Below are 19,917 nucleotides of genomic sequence, written 5' to 3'. Positions count from 1 at the left end.
AAATATTTATTTTCCAGGCGCCGTATTTAACTTAAAAATGTTTAATAACAACAGTGGCGCTGACTAATGACGTTACCCAATCAGAAGACTCGTCTAATACCACGTGACCTAGGAAGCTGCGTCATGACGGAGACGCCGTGTGAAGCGTGATCTGAGGCGCTGATCTCGCGGCTGCTTCTGTCTGAGTGTTTAGGAGTTAAGTGTCTAGTGTTTAAGGCTGTTGTGGACATGGCAGATGCCCGAGTGCTGGGAGTCTTCCAGGAGCGAGTGAAGTCTCTGCTCGGCTCGTTACTGGAGGTGCTGCTGCTGGAGATAACAGAGGCGTTCAGAGAGAGTTTGTGCAGGAGCCACTGTAAGTGTGTAATGCTGACTACAGAAACCACAACTTTACAAAGTTAGCCTGGTGCTGTGAGGAACATGATTACCGGAATAAATGCTTGTAAGCTCTGTTGCCAAACTGTAACACAATAAACATGAAGTAAATATGCAAACATAAAAAAAACTCACCCATAGTTCACCCAGAAATTAAAATCCTGTCATTATTTTCTACCTTCATGTTGTTTACAAACTTGCATGGCCATCAGCAGCTGCTTCTTTATATGAGCAATTATAAGCATTCACAGAAATTGAGTTCACACAACGTCTGGTGTACACTGTGTATATAGTGCATTCATCTTATTACACTTCAAAGGGGTAGTTCACCCAAAAATTTAAATTGTGTAATTAATTACTCACCCTCATGTCGTTTCAAACCCATGGGACATCTGCTCATCTTCGGAGCACAAATTAAGATACTTCTGATGAAATCCGAGAGCTCTCTGAGCCTCCCATAGACAGCAATGCAATTAACACGATCAACGCACAGAAACATAGAAAGGAGATTGTTAAAATAATGCATGTGACACATCAGGGGTTCAACAGTAATTTTACAAAGCTACGAGAATACTTTTTGAGGTGTGGAATGAAATCAAACAATATAATAATAATAGGCATATAAATTAATTTGTTATCATTTGTAAATGTTGTGCTGTTGGTCTGAAATCATTGTGTTGTGTTGTTTGCAGGTGAACGGTGTGCCAGTGACTGGCCTGAGAGCAGGAACGTGAAGGTAATTGTGTTTGACCTGTTTTACAGTATATTTAACATCCACAGTTTTCAACTGTTGTTTTATGTTTTGTGACAGTTGTTCATGAGTCCCTTAAACTACTATTTCCTCAACATCCCATAATACACACTAGAGGGTGACACTGGAGTGGATTTTCAAACCTCTCCCGTCTCACTCCCACAAAAAAAAAAAAATCTCGTCCCGTCTCAATCCTGGAAGAATGACCCATTCCTTCCCGTGTTGTGTTTTTATTTTATTTTTTTAACAGTAAAAATGCGGTACAGACCACCTTAGTTGAATAATGAGTTTTTTTTTTTTTTGTTATTATATTGAACTGAACTACATACAATAATATTAAAACAGTGCATTGGAGTAAAAAAGGAAATTTACATTTAGCAGATGATTTTATCCAAAGCAACTTACAAATGAGGACAATGAAAGTAGGGCTGGGCAGTATATTGAGTTTGTATGATATATTGATATATTTTGTATAAGCGATACGTTATGAGGCAATATCGTTTCTATCGATATACAGTAAATACGAGATATAAAAAGCAATCAAAAATCAACAAAAGAGCAATGATATGCAAGTGCTATGACAAGTCTCAGTTAGCTTAACACAGTACACTTAGAGGTTTATATATATATATACATAAAATAAATAAAAATAAAACTGATAGAACAGAAAATGAACAGAGAAAGCTAGTGTTTGGATTTATTATTATTATTTTTATTTTATTTTTTTTGCTTTTGTTAATTGTATAATAAATAAAAATAAAACAAAGAGATAGATAGAATACAAAAATATTAGAAAAGCTAGTATTATTTTTTGTTGTTTTTTTCTTTTCTTTTTCTTTATGAAAACAAGCAGTTAGTTTCTCTTGCCTTTCCCTCTTTCCCTCCCTTTGATTGGACTTTGAGATATTGAGTATGTGTCTGTTGTTGTTTTTATTTTATTTTATTTATTTTTTTTTTATTTTATTTTTATTGGATGTTATGTATAAAAATAAATAAAAATGTTGATAACAAAAAAAAACAAGCAGTTAGTAAATGAATAGAGAGCAAGTCTAAAAGGGGCATTTTTTTTTATTTTTAAGAATAGAATTAGAATAGAGAGTGCTAGAGTTAGAGCAACTCAGTTCCTGGAGGGCCACAGCTCTGCACAGTTTAGCTCCAACCCTAATCAAACACACCTGATCCAGCTAATCAAGCTCTTCAGGATCACTAGAAACCTCCAAGCAGGTGTGATTTGGAGCTGAACTGTGCAGAGCTGTGGCCCTCCAGGAACTGAGTTTGAGTCGACTGGGTTCGAGGGTCAAATAAAGATGGAAGAGATGTGTTTTTAGCCGATTCTTGAAGATGACTAAGGACTCAGCTGCTGGGATTGAGTCGGGCAGGTCCAGGAGGGAACAGTTAATGTAAAAGTCTGTGACAGTGATTTTGTGCATCTTTGGGATGAACAATAAAGTGACGTTCACTCGCAGAACACAAGCGTCTAGAGGCACATAAGTCTGAACTAATGAATTTAGGTGGTTTTGCAGGCAAACATTAATGCCTTGAATTGTATGCGAGCAGCTATTGGTAGCCAGTGCAAACTGATAAACAGAGGTGTGACGTGCATTCTTTTCGGCTCATTAAAAATGTACTTTTTTCCGCCTCTGTTTTCGCAGGACAGAGTCATGTCTGGAGATTCGCAGCCGATGATGAGCTCTCAGTGCAGTGAGCCGGTCAATGAACCTGAGGAGCTGGAATCAGACGCCCAGAAAAACCCCAGTCCGCATCCAGCGCAGGAGACGCCGCCTGTCTCAACAGATCCGCCAGAACGGGAAGAAACACAGTTAGCCGTTGCAGAAGATAAAATTACACAAACTACCTTATCCGTGAGCGACAACAAAATGCAGACGTTTCCCAGCGTTTCTGAAGAATATCCGCCGGAAGCATCGAGCACGAATGAACCAGAGCTGAAACCAGACGTTAAACAGGAATACGAAGACGTAGCAGTGACGACTGCAGAAGACGAATGGGAAATCAGACGTCTCGAGGAGACGCAAGCGTGCCAGACTTCAAGTGAAAGCGCCGGAGCTCAGCTGAAGCCTGAGAAGAATGAGCTTCATGAACCAGAAGAGTCTTTCCAGCCGTGTCCTCACTGGAGCCCGTCTTCCTCCGGCGGGTATTTCAGCTCCGTGCGGAGCCAGATTACACAGAGCTGTCTTGTAAACGCAACATCAACAGAAAGGCTCGGACCTTTACAGAAGCAGGAGGACTTCGATCCGCCCGATGCTCCTTTAAGACCCTGCTCTGTGCGCCTCCAGAGGGCTGAGATACTGCAGAGAGCCATCAGCCGGTTCCACGTTTGCAGCGTCTGTGATAAGATCTTCATGTACAGACGAACCTTGAGGAGACACCGGCGCTTCCACACGGGCGAGAGACCCCACGGCTGCTCGCTGTGCTCCAGAGCCTTCATCCTGCGCAGGACGCTGCGGCAGCACCAGAGAGCTCACTTCAGGAGGCCCTACAGCTGCACGCAGTGCGGGAAGAGGTTCAGACACTGGAGGAAGCTGCGGCTGCACTGGCGCTCTCACGCCGGAGAGAGTCCCTTCATCTGCAGCCGCTGCGGCAAACACTGCAGGACTCTGAAGAGCCTCGACCGCCACCTGGCTTACGTCGACCACGACTGAGAGAGCAAGCGTTCATTAAAACAGATTCAGATCTAATGGCTGTTTCCCACGAGATTCAGGTGCACGCTTCACTGTGCACTTACGTATTGCAGTTTGTGTTGGTGAATAGTGTGCTATTGTAACATTTCTTGTCTCAAACATGCATTAAATAAACTGAGTCGTATGTGTTCTTTATGACTGCTAATGATTTCCTTGAAATGACAAGTGACGGAAACGTACAGTCAGTACATAATATGACCTTTCTTTCTTTCTTTCTTTGAGCCCTTAGAATAAAAAATAAAAAAAAAGTTTTGGCTCAGTAAAAAGTTATTATTATTATTTTTTTTTTTTTTATGACAAATTCTAATGGAGTTATGTTGAATTAACAAATTACATTGAATTAGATGCAGTGTAGGATAAACACGGATGGATGGATGGATGGATGGATAGATAGATAGATAGATAGATAGATAGATAGATAGATAGATAGATAGATAGATAGAGCAGGTAAAATAAGTATTAAACACATCACCATTTTTCTCAGTAAATATATTTCTAAAGGTGCTGTTGACATGAAATTTTCACCAGATGTAGGTAACAACCCAAGTAATCCATGCATACAAAGAAAACAATACAAACAAGTTCAGAAATTAAGTTATGTGTAAAAAAAAATGGAATGACAGTGAAAAAGTATTGAACACATGAAGAAAGGGAGATGCAAAAAGGCATGGAAATAGAAATGGTAAATGGAAATAGTGTAATATTGTATGTATGCATATATATATATATATATATATATATATATATATATATATATATTTTTTTTTTTTTTTTCTCTCCAAGTGTCTCAAACATTAATTAAATAAACTGAGTTGTATGTCTTCTTCCTTTTTGTATAGTCTTTCTTTTCTTTTATTTCCTTATTTTCTTTCTTTCTTCCCACTGTTTTTTTTTTTTTCTTTTTTTTTCTTCATAATGCATGCTTTCATTGTAGAAAACCACCAAAGTGCAGTCAAGCTGGTCATGAGGCCTACACAGTCAGTTAGTTTGGTCGTGAGGCCTTCAAAATGCACCCAGCTCACACATGAGGCCGACTGACTTTCACAAACATGCAAAGTATATTATTCAGTTGTATTCTATAAGAGAAATACAATATGTCATGACTTTCCTCTTTTAAGAGCCCTCAGAATCTTAAAACAATCTTTGGCTCAGTAAAAACAGTTTGTGCGCACGCACACACAGCGCCGTGCACAGACATTTTGAGGAGCAGTGGCCCAAACCAAAAAAGGGGCACTAATAAGGGGGTGGGTGTTTGTTAACAAATTATCCAGTTGTTACATATACACACTACCAGTCAAAAGTTTTTGAAGATTTTTAATGTTTTTGTTTGTTTGTTTTTTTGAAGAAGCCTCTTCTGCTCACCAAGCCAACATTTATTTGATCCAAAATACAGCAAAAACACAAACATTTTGAAATAAATTCTGATTTCTATTTGAATATTTGAAATGCATTTTATTTTTGCACCCTCATATTCCAGATTTTCAAATAGTTGCATATCGGCCAAATATTGTCATGTCATAACAAACCATGCATCAATGGAAAGATTATTTATTCAGCTTTCAGATGATGTGGAAATCTCAGTTGCGAAAAATTGACACTTATTTTGTTTTTGTGGTCCAGGGTCACATTTTACAGATACATTTGATTCAGTGAATTCATAAGTGAAATGTTACATATTACAAAATCACATACATAACTCCAAACTGTGCATAATATCATCGATTATAAAATTATTTTAGTTTCCTCTCACCAACAAAATGTGGTCTTACATGTGTGTCATAAAGTCAAAATCCCAATTTAAGCTCTCATACAAGTTTAATTCTGTCAAGATATGGCTTCATACATTCAGCTGTAGATGCATTCCTCATCAAACATGTTTAAGATGCACATTTAAACATCCAAAGTGATCATAAAGGTTTGGTGATATATGTGTGGCTTCGATACACATCGATAAACATTTTCCTTGACCTATAGAACAAGCTGGCCGTGTCTAAAGCCTCTTACATTATATAATTCATAAAATGATGATAATCCAGTAATCAGGCAGTGTTTCTTTCAATGGTAATCATCTTCCCTATTGTTACATATTTCAGTTTACTCATCATCATTAGGCTAATAAGATAAAGGGTGAACAATTGTTGTGTTCGTCTGTGGTTTCAAACCAGCATTTGAGTCCAGCCGAACACCAAAAATAGCCGATAAGATTATGATTATGAACAATACCAATCTAATGACCATGACTCATGAGACATCATTTTGTTCGGACTTGCTGTACATGGTTGTGCCAAAGGTACATTGTCAATGCAGAAGGACAACAAGGACATTGCAATGCAATTGATATAAATGTAGCCACATCTCAAAGTTATATATTGTGGATATGAAATAATCAACTCAGTGGTAAAGCAGTGCTCACTTGTTGGCCTGTTGTTGCGAAATTACTTCTATTAGAATGCATAACAAATGCATCTCAAATGTAAAAAAAAAAAAAAACAGCATTGTGTCCAACAGCATTTATTTTCCCTAAACACTTGAAATAATAATTTGAACTTACAGGTCACCAAAATCATAATTAATAATATAATGCAATTTCCAGTTTTCTTCTTCATTCCATCCCACGGTCATCTCCAGCAGTTAAATCACTAAATCACGCAATTCAGAAATGACCTCTGCAGAGAAAAAGAGAATACATTTTTCACTGAGAACAATAAACAGCTGACACGGTACTTCTGAGAAATGTTTGATGAATATGACAGTGTTTTATGAGTCTGGAATATATAGCATTGATTTACTTACAGTTCTCCTCATATCTGATGTTGTAGGCAACAGGTCCTCTGATACTGAAGCCAAGGTAGAAAGACACCAGGCCTGGTTTGCACACACTGGCCCGATTGTGAGGAGTGACTGGAATCTGTTGCGCCTCTATAACAACAAACACTTTATGATCCTCGATCTTCCCGCTGATGCGCTGAAGACATTTGACTTGTGCATTTTCATGTCCTTCACTGAGGAGCTTCAGATCAGTTTGTAGTTTTGAAGAATGAATCAGTCTCTGCAAACCATTTCCGTTCCCGAAGAAGAACAGAGGCACCAGACAAGTGTGAACCTGGGACATATGAGTTTATCAAAGCCAGAAAACTGAGAAGTCTTGTGCTGCTGGACTCCTTGTGATTTTTAACATGTTTTATCATTTCTTCTGTGATCAGTCTCTCAGCATCCTCTTCCTGGACACCTCCCTGCATTATGTTAAATGAATGAAACTCCTGTGACATGTCCTTGTGTTCAGTCTCCTGCGCAATAATAATCAGCTAAACTAGACACAAATGACAAACACAATCAGTAACCATAGTGATGAACAAGGACATATCAAAGCCACTGAAAAGCAAGCCTGCAACCTTTAGCCAAAAAAAGTGTAACGGCTAATGCTAACGCTGCGGCTTTGGCAATACAGGGAAGAAGACCAGAGGCCTTTTAATGAATCGACAGCGTATTCGCTAACCTTCAACATGTTTAACACTTTCATTTGGAACTATTTGTAGATTTTGCCTTGACAAAAATTTTATATTTTTTTAAGAGAAGGGAATGTTGCGACATATACAGTAAGACTTATTTATGGCAAATGTGTGTCGCATTACTAATTAAAAAAATATATTGTGTAATATTGTGTATTTTCTAAAAAAAATAAAAAAAAATTCTGGTTTTACATGAAATAAACTTGTATTGTAATTACTATTGTGTGACCATATGCCTATGTTGATATAATGAATTTTAATTAATATTGTTATGTTATTTAATGTTTAATGAAAATAAAATATTTATCTCTTCCTTCAAATTAAAGCAGTATATAGTTGAAGAATTTTAGTGACAAAATGACCAGACTTTTGCAGCTACTTAATTATTATACTTAATTATTAATTATTATACTAGAGTGGGGGGAAATGCCCCCCTTAAGGACTGTGTGTATTCTTCTTCTTCTTTCAAAAGTTAAATGTGTCCAGATTAGTAATCATAGTTTTATTGAAAATGACATTAATCATAAACCAAGTATAAAACATGTCCAGAGTTTTCATGTTATTACATTTTTGACAAAAAATTACATTTGTATTTACAAAGCAATTTGTTTCATACATTTATAGCAAAATCAGAGTACAGGCAGTTTTAGCTTAAAATTAAAAAGGATACAATCAATAATTATGAATTACAAAAATGTAATAGCGTATTTGAAAAATGTTAACTGGTTAGCTAACTAGCTACCTGATGCTAACTTGAGGTATTTAGTTATTTATTTTTTTTAAATATAAAGTCCAAATATTTTCATTCAATCACTTAGTTAGAATACATTAGATGGAAAAAAAAAACAACAAAAAAACAAAACAAGAATTTTATGCTCCATGCCCCCTGAGGGCGTTTCACCCCACATTTGAAAAAAAGAGAAAGAAAAAAAAAATACATTCTGATGTCAATGTCATTTTGAAACATTAGAGGAGTGCTGTGCATGAGGGGGCCCAAATGAGCATTTGTCTTCTGTCTGGGCCGAGCCCAGCCACAGACAGACAGCCCAGTCCCAGACTGGATGTGCCTGACTGTCCTTCCTGTGAGTCAAAACCCTCCGGGCCAGGATTTCCGTAATCCTAAACTGCGCACCGGCTAATCCATTGCCTCCACCCTCCATCGCCGTCAAGCCGCGGGAGGAAAGGCTGAGGCAGCCACGTGCAGTAGGCCCCTCTGATGAACGCATGTCGACTCTGTTCCTGAATGCTCATCACTCAAGAGAGCCACCTGTTTCCTACACAAGGTCCAGCCACCGCCCCTCGGATGATGCGCGGTCTCGTTTGGTGCTGCAGAGGATGAAGTCGATGTCGACGACTGTTAAATTATATCATGCTCTCTGCCAGATGTTGCTGTGAGTTTGCCTCTTTGCAATCCCTCCTCCCTTCTCACTCCTTTTCTTCTGTCTCGCTCCCTCCTCTCTTCTGTGTTCTTTCTCCTCTGGATATATTTGCTCTTTTATGAGCGCATGCGCATATAGGTATATCTCCACATCAGTTCAAATGGTGAAATAGTGGAGGGGGTCTGAAGTGCTCCAGGTTATTGAGTTTAGACTGACCGAACTGTATAGTTCAGTCGAGAAAAGGTATCCTCGGCCAAGAGTACGCCTAATATGTCCAGAACTTCCTGGCCAGACTTCTATTTTATATAACGTATATTTCTTGGCCTGTGTACCACACAGTGTATAATTCTCATTGGATATACCACTGCACCACCCCTTGCAATGCAACTATATAATGTATGGATGTAATAATAAACTTTGAAGAAGTTTGTGAACAGACAATTGGCTTCATGTTCATAACTCTTTCCATAGGCCCATATCTTCATGAACGATAAGGAACTGAGAGTGTTGAGCTGGCGACGAGACATAAAGGGGTTCATTAATTAACAACGACGACGAAGCTATGTCGACTGCAGCCTCTGGTTCAGGTGACTGGTCCGCCTACCAGGAGTTGGAGGCTTCCCACAGTGAGGTGCACGAGCTCCCGGCCCCGATCAACGAAGAGCTGGCGAAGATCTTGTCTGAGGCTGTACAGGATTTGAGTCTTGATTGGTCGCCCCCCGAGCAACCAGCTAAGAACCGGTTGGACATGCGGTATCTGCAGTAGGGCCGCCAGGTTGCTGCCCCCCAAAGACCAGCTCCCTTTTTCCCTGAGGTCCACGAGGAGCCGCCGCCAGTCGAAGAAGCAGTTGCACTTGCAGCACACCTTTGTCCATCCGCACGTGGGTGGAAATCTGCGCCATCGCTTCCATTGAAGCCGTGCCGTACCACGAGCCACATCACGGGTAAGGCTTATATGGCAGCCGGCCAAGCAGCATCTGTGATCCACACTATGGCCGTTCTCCAGGCTTTCCAAACCAAAATGCTGCAGACATTGGATGAGGACGGCCGCCCGGAGAGACGGACGACAAGCCGCTTCGCAAGAGAGTTCATATTGCAGTGTTTAACCTGCCTGTCCCCTCGCATGTTGCAGGCGACAGGGGAAAATGTTTGTTGTCAATAAAGTTTGCACAAAAAAGCACAAAACAAACACTGTTCAGCAAAATACCTCTTTTTCCCCTCACAATTGTTCCCATTTTTGAACGGCGCTCTGCAGGGCGCAGGCCCCATGCACCCTTTCAGTCTAAGCACGAGTGTTCCCCCGGCTCATGCCGGCGGTCCAGCCGGTGCAGAAGACATCTACGATGCCCCTCGGGTGGTGGGCGGCTCCCCGTCATCAGACGACGAGCCGTCCCAGATGCATCATGGGGCGCTTCAACCCCTTTCTCACTATTTGTTTCGAGCGGGTGTACACTTCAGTTCGCACACAGACCACCCCACTTCAGCGGTGTGATGATGTCAGATGTGCAAGACAGAGATGCACCGGTTTTGAAAGCAGACATTCTTTCTCTCCTTGCAAAACAGGCAATAGAAGAGGTTCTCCCGGAGAATATGGAGTGTGGCCTTTACAGTCGCTACTTCCTAGTCCCCAAAAAGGACAGGGGTCTTCGCCCTATTCTGGATTTGATTTCTGCAAATTGCATAACTGTGAAACAGATCCTCACGTACATTCAGCCCGGGGACTGGTTTATCTCGGTAGACTTGAAAGACACCTATTTTCACATTCAAATAGCCCCTCATCACAGGCGCTTTCTAAGATTTGTGTTCGAGGACAGAGCTTATCAATTCAAAGTTCTCCCATTTGGCTTGGCGTTGGCCCCGAGGTCTTTTACGAAGTGTATCAATGCAGCGCTTTCCCCTCTCAGGCAGAGTGGAATTTGTATCCTGAATTATATGGACGACTGGCTTGTTATAGCCCAGTCACGGGACACACTGGAAAACCACAAATGTCAGCTTCTAAACATCTGAAGCATCTAGGACTGACAATCAATGTGCAGAAGAGCAAGCTTCACCCCACGCAGGCCATCACATTCTTAGGAATGGATTTGGACTCGCAATCGAGCGAGTCCCTCTCAAAAGCGAATGCAGGCTTTGATCAGCGCTCTCACCTCGTTCAAACCGGGGAGAGTGGTGATTCTGAAATGTTTTCAGAGACTGTTAGGACGTATTGCAGCAGCAGCTGTGGTGTGTCAACTCGGGCTTCTGCATATGAGACCACTTCAGCTATGGCTGACATCCCGGGTGCCAAGCAACGCGTGGAAGAAAAGTCAGCTGCGTGTCTTGGTGACTCGTGGAAGCATGCAGACGTTAGCCCCCTGGTTCAACACGAGGATGTTCAAGCAGGGAGTCTTGATGGGCAGAGTGGTCATCAGAAAAACTGTCACTACAGAAGCGTCATTGATGGGCTGGGGAGCCCTTTGTGACGGCAAACTGGCTTATTAGTGCTTGGACGAGTGCGCAAGCGAAGTGGCATATAAATTGCCTAGAGCTGAAGGCAGTATTTTTAGCTTTGCAAGGCTTTCTTCCACTGATAAAGGATCGACACATCCTGGTTCGGACAGACAACACGACAGTGGTATCCTATATCAACCATCAGGGAGGTATTCGTTCATGCTCACTTCAAAAGCTAGCGGAGTGTTTCCTCCCTTGGGAGGACAGAAATCTTCTGTCGATTCGAGCAGTTCATGTTCCAGGCAGTCAGAACTGCGGCGCAGACATGCTGTCCAGGGGTGGTCCAGTTCACAGGGAATGGAGGCTGCACCCGCAGACCATTCAGCTTATTTGGAGCCTGTTCCAAGAGGCGGAGATCGACTTGTTTGCCTCAGAGGAGAACGAGCATTGGCAGCTGTTCTTCTTGCTGACGAACGCACATCTGGAGGCTTTTTTGAATCGCTGGCCCAAGCAGTGCAAATATGCCTTTCCCCCAGTGAAGATTATGCCGCTATTGCTGCAGAAAATCAAAGAGGAAAGGGGTATGGTGCTTCTGGTTGCGCCGAATTGGCTCAACCAGCCATGGTTTTGGAAAAGGAAACTGCTCTTTCTTTGAAAACAGAAACAATAGAAAACCAAGGATTCTCCGCCTGGCCCTCATTAGGGGGAAGGAGCGGTGCTGTCTTCAACACCTCCTATAGAAGAGCAGTTCCTCGCCTCTCCAGGCCATCCATGTCAGGGCTGCTTCGTCATCTTCTTGGAGGACTTAGGGGCCGGCTGTGATATGGGGGTGCTGCACTCCTGTGGGGGGCTTGACACGCCGGCCTCGACTGGGTCTCATCACAGGGCGGGTCTCAGATGAATTGCCAGGAAGCTGTACGGGATAGTCGCTGCGGGAGGAATGAGAGGTCTGCGGGGACGGACCCAGTGGAGGAGCTCTCACCGTAACCCTCAGATCACCCAAAGCACCAGCCGGCTGTCCTCTGCTCGTGGCAGAGAAACCGGGACGCTTAGTGACAGTAGGTGCCCCTCCTCTCCCCTTGAGGAGAGAGAGGTGCGATCGCAGCGTTGTTATGGTCACACGCTCAGAGTGAACGCATGAATCATCCATGAACACATCCTCACCTTGCTGGATGCCCAGACACTGAAGACAACGATCGTGGCCATCAGTAGAAGACTGGTAACGACCACACCCAAGAGGACATGCCAGAGCGGCATCTTTAAAAAGACGCGGACCGACCGTGATCAGAATGCTTTTTTAGATGCAAAACCCAGGGGAATTGCTGAATTAACAGGGACACCGCTGAACGTGTCGTAACCAGTGATGGGAATAACGGTGTTATAAATAAACGGCGTTACTAACGGCGTTATTTTTTTCAGTAACGAGTAATCAAACGAATTACTGTTTCCCCGTTACAACGCCGTTACCGTTACTGACAATAAAATGTGGCGTTACTATATTATATTATTAGAATTTATTTTTTCAGTTCATCTGAATGGATGCGCAGTGTGTAGCTGTATTTGACGTACCATAAACTCTAGTGTGAAGGCGCACGACTCGCCGTCGCTTTCTCTCACAGACACGCACGCAAACAAAGATACACAGCAAGAGTCTTTCATAAGATGCAGAATTGACGCGCTACATGTAAACGATATTCTTTGTTGTGTTTTCCCGTCAAAATAACAGAGTTCCTTTGGAATTCTTCAGCTTTTAAGAACTGTCGCGTTCTCTGGTAGTGGGCGGAACTAATGCGCAAACGACAATCTCATTGGCTGGCGCTTACCTATTATCGTCCCTGTTTTGATTTCAGCAAATCAATTCGACGACATGAACAACGTGATTAATATTCATGAACCCAGCAGCTCATTAATCCTTAGTGCGTTTTATATTGATGACAAATATGCATTCATACTTGGTTATTCTAATTACTAAAGTTCTATCATCATATAATATTACATTATAATGCTTGACTGACTGATACTAAGTGTCAGTAGATAAATAGTGTAGGTTAATGCACAATGTTTCATAATAAAAAATGTATTCTTTTTAGTGTCCATTTCATTAATTTAACATATTTAATATTGGGGGCATGCAAAGTTATTTGACATTTGAACTTTTTTTTTTTTTTTAAGTAACGCAATAGTTACTTTCCCTGGTAATTAGTTACTTTTATAATGATGTAACTCAGTTACTAACTCAGTTACTATTTGTGAGAAGTAACTAGTAACTATAACTAATTACTTTTTTAAAGTAACGTGCCCAACACTGGTCGTAACGCTACCCAGAACAGCCTCTTCTTCCAGCAAACATGAGAATTCACCTGGTGAATGTCGACTTTCCTTTATTTACTCTGCTCCGAAGCAATACTCTGATGAGTGGATACACCTATTGCCTATTTATACCCGTATGCACGGGGAATGGCTCAGCATGCAAAATCCACTAGCCAAATTTAATTGGCGTTTTCTCTTAATTTGTGATCCCAAGTAAAACCCCTAATGTCGTCACGACATAACTCATAGTTAACCACAGAAAGGGAACTTGTTATTGTTGGATGAACTGCTATAGTAGAAAATGGGAGATAATAATAATAATAATAATAATATCATTATTAATAATAATAATAATAAATATAGCTGCAAGCAGCAATTAAGGGACCAAGCACTCCAGAAGCAAAATGAGGAGCTAAGCATGGCATGGATCATCAGACCAACTGCAACAATAAGTAATTAAATCAAGTTTAGGATGATTTGAAGCAAAATTGCTGAAAATTCATAAACACAATTTGTGGTAATATGATTTAATGGCTTATTACTGTTTACCAATAGATGGTGCTGTTATCAAATCAATGTGGTGTGTTCTGTGTGAGGTAACAATGGCACACACAAAGTTTGGTGTCATTAGGTCAAAGTTTTGCAGAGATACAATCTCAGATTATGCCTAAAATTTGTTGTGGCGCTATACAAAAACAGTTGTCTCTATCAACAGGAAACCATAACTTTTTTGTCAGCATGGTCTGAAGATGATTTGATTAAATTTTGGTGAAAATCTTACCAATGGTCGAGGAGGAGTTCTTAAAAGTAGGTTTTCAACATAAATCAAAATGGTGGACAGGACAGGAAGTTCGCTCCCAATGGCATAATTGGTATCTATGCAGTAGGCATGACCCAAGGAATATTTTGAGACCAGTTTCAGTATAATTGGCTAATGATTTTTGGAAATGTCATAATTAATGGTTAATGAATGCTTTACTACTTTTGACCAATAGGTGGCGCGGTTACAAAAATTATGTGGCCTGGTCAATGTGAGGTGACAATCAACATTTTTGCCAGCTTGGTCTGAAGATGATCCGAGTCAAATTTGGTAAAAATCAGACTAACGGTCTAGGAGGAGTTTAACATGAATCAAAATGGCAGGCAGGAAGTTCAGCCAATTATGACAAAATTGATATCAATGTTCTCGACATGATCCAAGGAATCTATCAACATCAGTCTCATTACAATAGGCTATTGTAAGCAAAAGTTAATAGCATTTTTAAAAAATTCATTACAACTTTTGACCACAAGGTGATGCCCCAAAACGTTTTGAGTACTATCAGGGCATGGTGCTGAAGACACATACTGAGTAATGATACGTAAATTAGTTCGTAAAATGTAGCATTTTACAACAAAATAAAAATTTGGTATGGTTCGGCTCGGCATGATCCATTGAATCTAAAGAGACAAGTTTTGTGATTTTTGGCAAAACCATTCAGAAGTTATAAGCAAAAATAACAATTTTTCATATCCCCTAACCACTAGGTGGCACTGCGCCGAAACACAGTCGGTAGCCAATCTTGGTGAAAATCAGACAAACCGTCTAGGACGAGTTCTAAAAAGAACGTTTTTCGAATTATTAAAAAAAAAAAAAAACCTTGTTATTTTTTAAATTTTGGTGTCCATTCGACTCGGCATGAGCCAAGGAATCAATATATATATATATATATTCCTTCTGTGCCTTACGGTTCAAAAGGTTTTTAGCATACACACAAGTGAACGTTTGGACAAGTGCTGCTAGAGAGTTTGAGTTAGATACTATAAATTTGCTATGGTTAATGTTAGGACTGTCCTCAATCAGTGTGCCAAATTTCACAACTTTCCCGCAAGCGGTTCTATGGGCTGCCATAGACTCAAGAGCGGAAGAAGAAGAAGAAGAAGAACGGATACAATAGGTGACATTGCACCTTCGGTGCTTGGCCCCTAATAATACAATCCACAATAGTGTTTATGACTTTCCAATAGAGGAAAAAAAAAAAAAAAAAACATTCAGATTCAGTATTCAGTATAATCAATTAAATGTTTTATGTATATAAACTTTGTTCAAAGTTAATAACTGCGGAGACACATCATCACAATATGTGAACAGAGCTCATTAGAAGTACATGTGTAGTTTGTGCGATGCCAGTATCATAAATAAACTTTAAGTTAAATGCATAGTCTTACCGTTCTGCAGACAAGTCAGCTGTTGTTCAGTATTCAACAGCAGATAAGGCAATGCACATCTTATATATGCCAATAAATTAGTGTGAAATCCTATCTTCTTTGTGTCATAAACCCGTTACACCTGAAGTCATTGTTGTGTGTTATGAAATGATGACTCATTTACAAAGAGAAACCAATATTAATCTTCGGTCGTTATATCGTATGCCATTAACTTATTTGTAATACACCAATTCATTTGTCAAGTTGATATTAATAATCAGAAACAGTCATCAGCAAGCTTACACACACACAAATATGTTCAAAAACATGTTAAAATGTACCAAACTCTCTGAAAGCATATAAACATAGTAAAGTATTTACATGAAAAAAAAAAAAAAAAAACGTCGAGGAGGTTGTTCCAGAAAGCAATATTCAGGAAAGTGATTTAATTTCTCTGAAAATGAAAGTTAGGACACAATGCCTGCTATATAAGTGTGGCATATTATTATACAATACTTTGGTAGTTCTAATGATTGGATCAGAAAACAGATTCCATTATCCCTAAATAATGAGTTAGTATAGTAATTATTTTATCACACTAAATAACTGATGAGTGCAGATTATTATGTATTTGCACACTTTGAAATTGTTCAAAGTGAAGGGCAACAGGTTACTTTTCTTTCCTGTAAAATGAAAGTTTACCGCACCTGATTCTAAGAAGTGATATTTGTATCAATAATGCCTGCAAACTCTCAAAGAATCTCAGGCAGTTTCAATATTCTGACTGTGGTTTAGAGCAGGGGTCTTAAATGTTTTTTTTTTTTTTCAGGGCAAGGACCCCTTAAGCAACAGAGACATGGATTAGGGACCCCCAATACAATATGTGTCAAGCAAGCAGGGCTACATATTAACCATATAGCCTTCAATAGAAACTAACCATATTGTGATTAAGAATAAATTATATTGTTATGCATATTAAGACAGTAGATCAGAACTATGCACATTATAGTTGTTGCACATGCATCACTATCTGTATATTGTGTATAATGACAATAAAAGGCATTCAAAAAAATAAAAATAAAAATGCAAGTATGTAAAAAATGTGTGCTTCATGTTTTTGTTGTATGTCCACATATGATATACTGTATATATATATATATATATATATATATATATATATATATATATATATATATATATATATATATAACTGGCACACTTTATAACACATTCAGCCAAAGTAATCACACAGAAAAAAGTAATCACCTTACAAGAAAACTAACTTTGTTTTTGTTTTTTCCCACCAGCGTCATTGTGCTGTGAAAGTGTAAACCCTTTGAGCAGAATACAATCAAACTTAAATGTCCCACTTTTAATGTTTGTTTTATTTTATTTCATTTTATTTTTTGTTATATTTATTTATTTTTGCTAATGTATTGGAATTTTTCTATCCAGCCCTCAGAATTCACTCAAATCAAATGTTGCATCAAATGTTGTGGTTCAGTAAAAAATATTTATTTATTTATTTATATATTTTTTTCTGAGTTACGACTACTTTTTTTCTCCAACTACTTTAACATAATTCACTCATGAGTGAAATTAGTTTTGTTTTGTTATTTTTCAAAAAATGAAAAACGAGAATTCAGCTTAAATTTTCATTTTCATTCAGGGGTAGAAAAATTAATAAACAGCTTGAATATACGATTTCTACATGTGGGCGGGAATTAAACGCCCCTGCCTGCTAATTGGTCAGCCGAAGATCAAACCGTGCCGTCATCAGTTCTTCAGCAGTATCAAGCAGCAGAATAATAGTCCTCTGCTGCTGCAGTTGAACTTCTGAAGTGTCATATTTTTTCATCAAACAAACAAACTAATGAATAGCTCGACACAACTCGTACGGGGGCAGAGCCTAGACAGGGCTTTCTTCTGTGTAGATATAAAGTCTATTCTTTGCATCAGCTGCATGGCAGGGTATGATCTGACGGCTATCATAGCCTACCCTGCTCACCCAGTAAGTATGTTTGTTTAATGAAGTTAGCAATTAATTAATTGATTTATTTCAAAACAAATGTTTTAAACACGAAGACAAAAAAGGAAATAATAATAAATTGGCTTGGATATAGCTATATAGGCCTATAATGTTCATGCAAGAACTGTCATTCTGACTGCCCTTCTGAAAAAAAACAATAGAGCCCTGCCCAAAACACAATAGAAAATGTAATGGTTTTAATGGTTGTAATGGGAATTGTATTGGTTTTAATGGAAACTATAATGGTGTCTACTGGTATGTGATGGATTCTATTGGTGGGATGTTAAATCATATTGGAAAAATGCCCAAAACACACTACAAAAAGGAATTTTGTATTGGTTTTACTGGAAAAAGCTAATGGTTCATAATGGTATTTTAATGGAAACCATTAGAATTTCTATGATGGTTTCTATTGGGCTTCTATTGTTTTTGGTTTTTTAGCAGGGTGACAACCAGAGAACAACAGATAGCTATAGCCGACTGTTAAGAGTTTTATAATGTAGACTTGTGTTTTTTAAAAATTGATTATAATTGATATCTCAAAAGGATGCTCGCACACAAGACTGCAATACAATATTTTCATTAAAAAACTTGCCAAGCAGGACAATTTTTTGTGTCTTGAAAAAAAAAAAAAAAGAGTAATAAGCCTTTATAACAACATTAAAGTGAATAGTTAGTCTAGTTCACACAGTTCCAATAAATTGCAATGGGTTAAATAATTACTCAGTAAGCAGACAGACGCAACTACAGTCAAGCGCAGACCAGTATTGAAGTGCACAGGAAATAAGCAGCAGTCATAATTAAAGCAGTTTAAATTAATACAGGGCCAGTGCAGAGCAGGCGATTGCCTAGAGCAGTTTAGCCCGATTCAGATGGTAATTGTTTCTCATATGGACGTCTGTAAAAATAAATTTACATATCACCTCAGTGATAAAACTCATGGATTCGGATGGCGATTTATTCACAGTGGAGGAGCGAGTTCTGTGATCCTAGGAACCCGGGAACACGCTGCGTGGCCAGTCACATGATTGTATGCCGTAAATAAAATTAATTTAATTTACAAGTTTATTCTTATTATTGTGTAAACTGTATTTAAAAAATACGTATATAAAATGTATTCTTATTATTCCAAGCATATTTCATAATGTAAAATCCTATTCATTAATTGATTATTTAAATCTCCTGTTTAAAAATAGGAAAATAGACGTGCTATACTTGTATATAATTATAGGCGATATATATCTGTTTATAATACACATTTTAAAATTGTATTGCATACCTGCTGCTGCCATAATAAAGACCCATTTCGAATGTTTACATGCTTTTCTTCTCCTTCTGCCCTCACTCGCTGTGGTGGAGCAGTTATGAAGTATTGTTCTTTTAAATAGTTTTCAGCATTTCAGAAATAAATATGTATGCAAATTACACCGAAGTTACCATAGCGTGTTCGGGAGTGCTCAAAAAGGGTTTAAAACACTGAATTTTGAATCGATTTATTCTAGTAAACTCAGAGATGTGGATTTGGACGGCAATTAAATTATCACACGACACTTGGTGTTTGTCAAAAAAACAGTAGGTAATTCGGCCGAGGATTTTTACGAGGGTGGTGAGAGAAAAACACCGACATTCTGGATTCGGACGGCATTAAAATCACCAACTACCCCCTGTAAATGGTGAAAATCACTTACGTCCCCCTGAGAAACAATTACCGTCCGAATAGGGCTAAATTCAGTTCCTGGAGAGCCGCAGCCCTGCAGAGTTTTGTTCCAACCCTGCCCCAACACACATACCATGTAGTTTTCAAAGAATCCTGAAGGACCTGATGAGCTGGATCAGGAGTGATTAGTTAGAGTGTGAGCTAAACTCTGCAGGGCTGTGCTGTGGCCTCCAGGAACTGAATTTGACACCCCTGCCCCAGGCAATCGCCTGCTCTGCGCCGGTGTTACGGATCAACTGGGGACCTGCGTTTCCAGCAGATGTTGGACCTCCACAGATTCGTCACAGGGAATTTTTCAAACGGAACTTATTTCAAAGCTTTCCACATTATTTGTGAATGTTTGTATCATTATTGGATTATTGTACCATTATTGTTGTTTTCCCTGTCAATGTCCAAATGTATCAGATGCCTTATAAGAGATTACTATAACTAATTAAGTAATCTTACTATTAGAGATTACCTACTACTTGTTTCACTTCTGTTTCAGTTTTTATAACCATTTCTTGCTATGTGTAAGTTGTTGTTTTTTAGCAT

The 19,917-nt window shown here is 39.2% G+C and overlaps 1 protein-coding gene across 1 annotated transcript; it reads left to right on the top strand.

Moving 5' to 3' along the window:
• Positions 1–107: 107 nt before the first annotated feature.
• LOC131543466 (zinc finger protein 777-like) lies at positions 108–4,063 on the top strand. Its single transcript, XM_058780847.1, has 3 exons — positions 108–352; positions 1,065–1,108; positions 2,776–4,063. Exons 1-3 carry the CDS (start codon positions 229–231, stop codon positions 3,781–3,783), a joined length of 1,176 nt encoding a protein of 391 aa, XP_058636830.1. The 5' UTR covers positions 108–228; the 3' UTR covers positions 3,784–4,063.
• Positions 4,064–19,917: the final 15,854 nt, after the last annotated feature.

This window comes from Onychostoma macrolepis, chromosome 07, assembly GCF_012432095.1.
Source record: "Onychostoma macrolepis isolate SWU-2019 chromosome 07, ASM1243209v1, whole genome shotgun sequence".
Lineage (NCBI taxonomy): Eukaryota > Metazoa > Chordata > Actinopteri > Cypriniformes > Cyprinidae > Onychostoma > Onychostoma macrolepis.
This window is presented reverse-complemented; position numbering and strand designations above follow the sequence as displayed.

What these genes read in the sequence shown, in the direction of transcription:
- LOC131543466 (XM_058780847.1), top strand. Translation starts at nt 229, where the DNA reads ATGGCAGATGCCCGAGTGCTGGGAGTCTTCCAGGAGCGAGTGAAGTCT. An exon ending in GAGTTTGTGCAGGAGCCACT is followed by an intron (nt 353 to 1,064) that starts GTAAGTGTGTAA and finishes TGTTGTTTGCAG; the next exon opens with GTGAACGGTGTGCCAGTGAC. An exon ending in CTGAGAGCAGGAACGTGAAG is followed by an intron (nt 1,109 to 2,775) that starts GTAATTGTGTTT and finishes CTGTTTTCGCAG; the next exon opens with GACAGAGTCATGTCTGGAGA.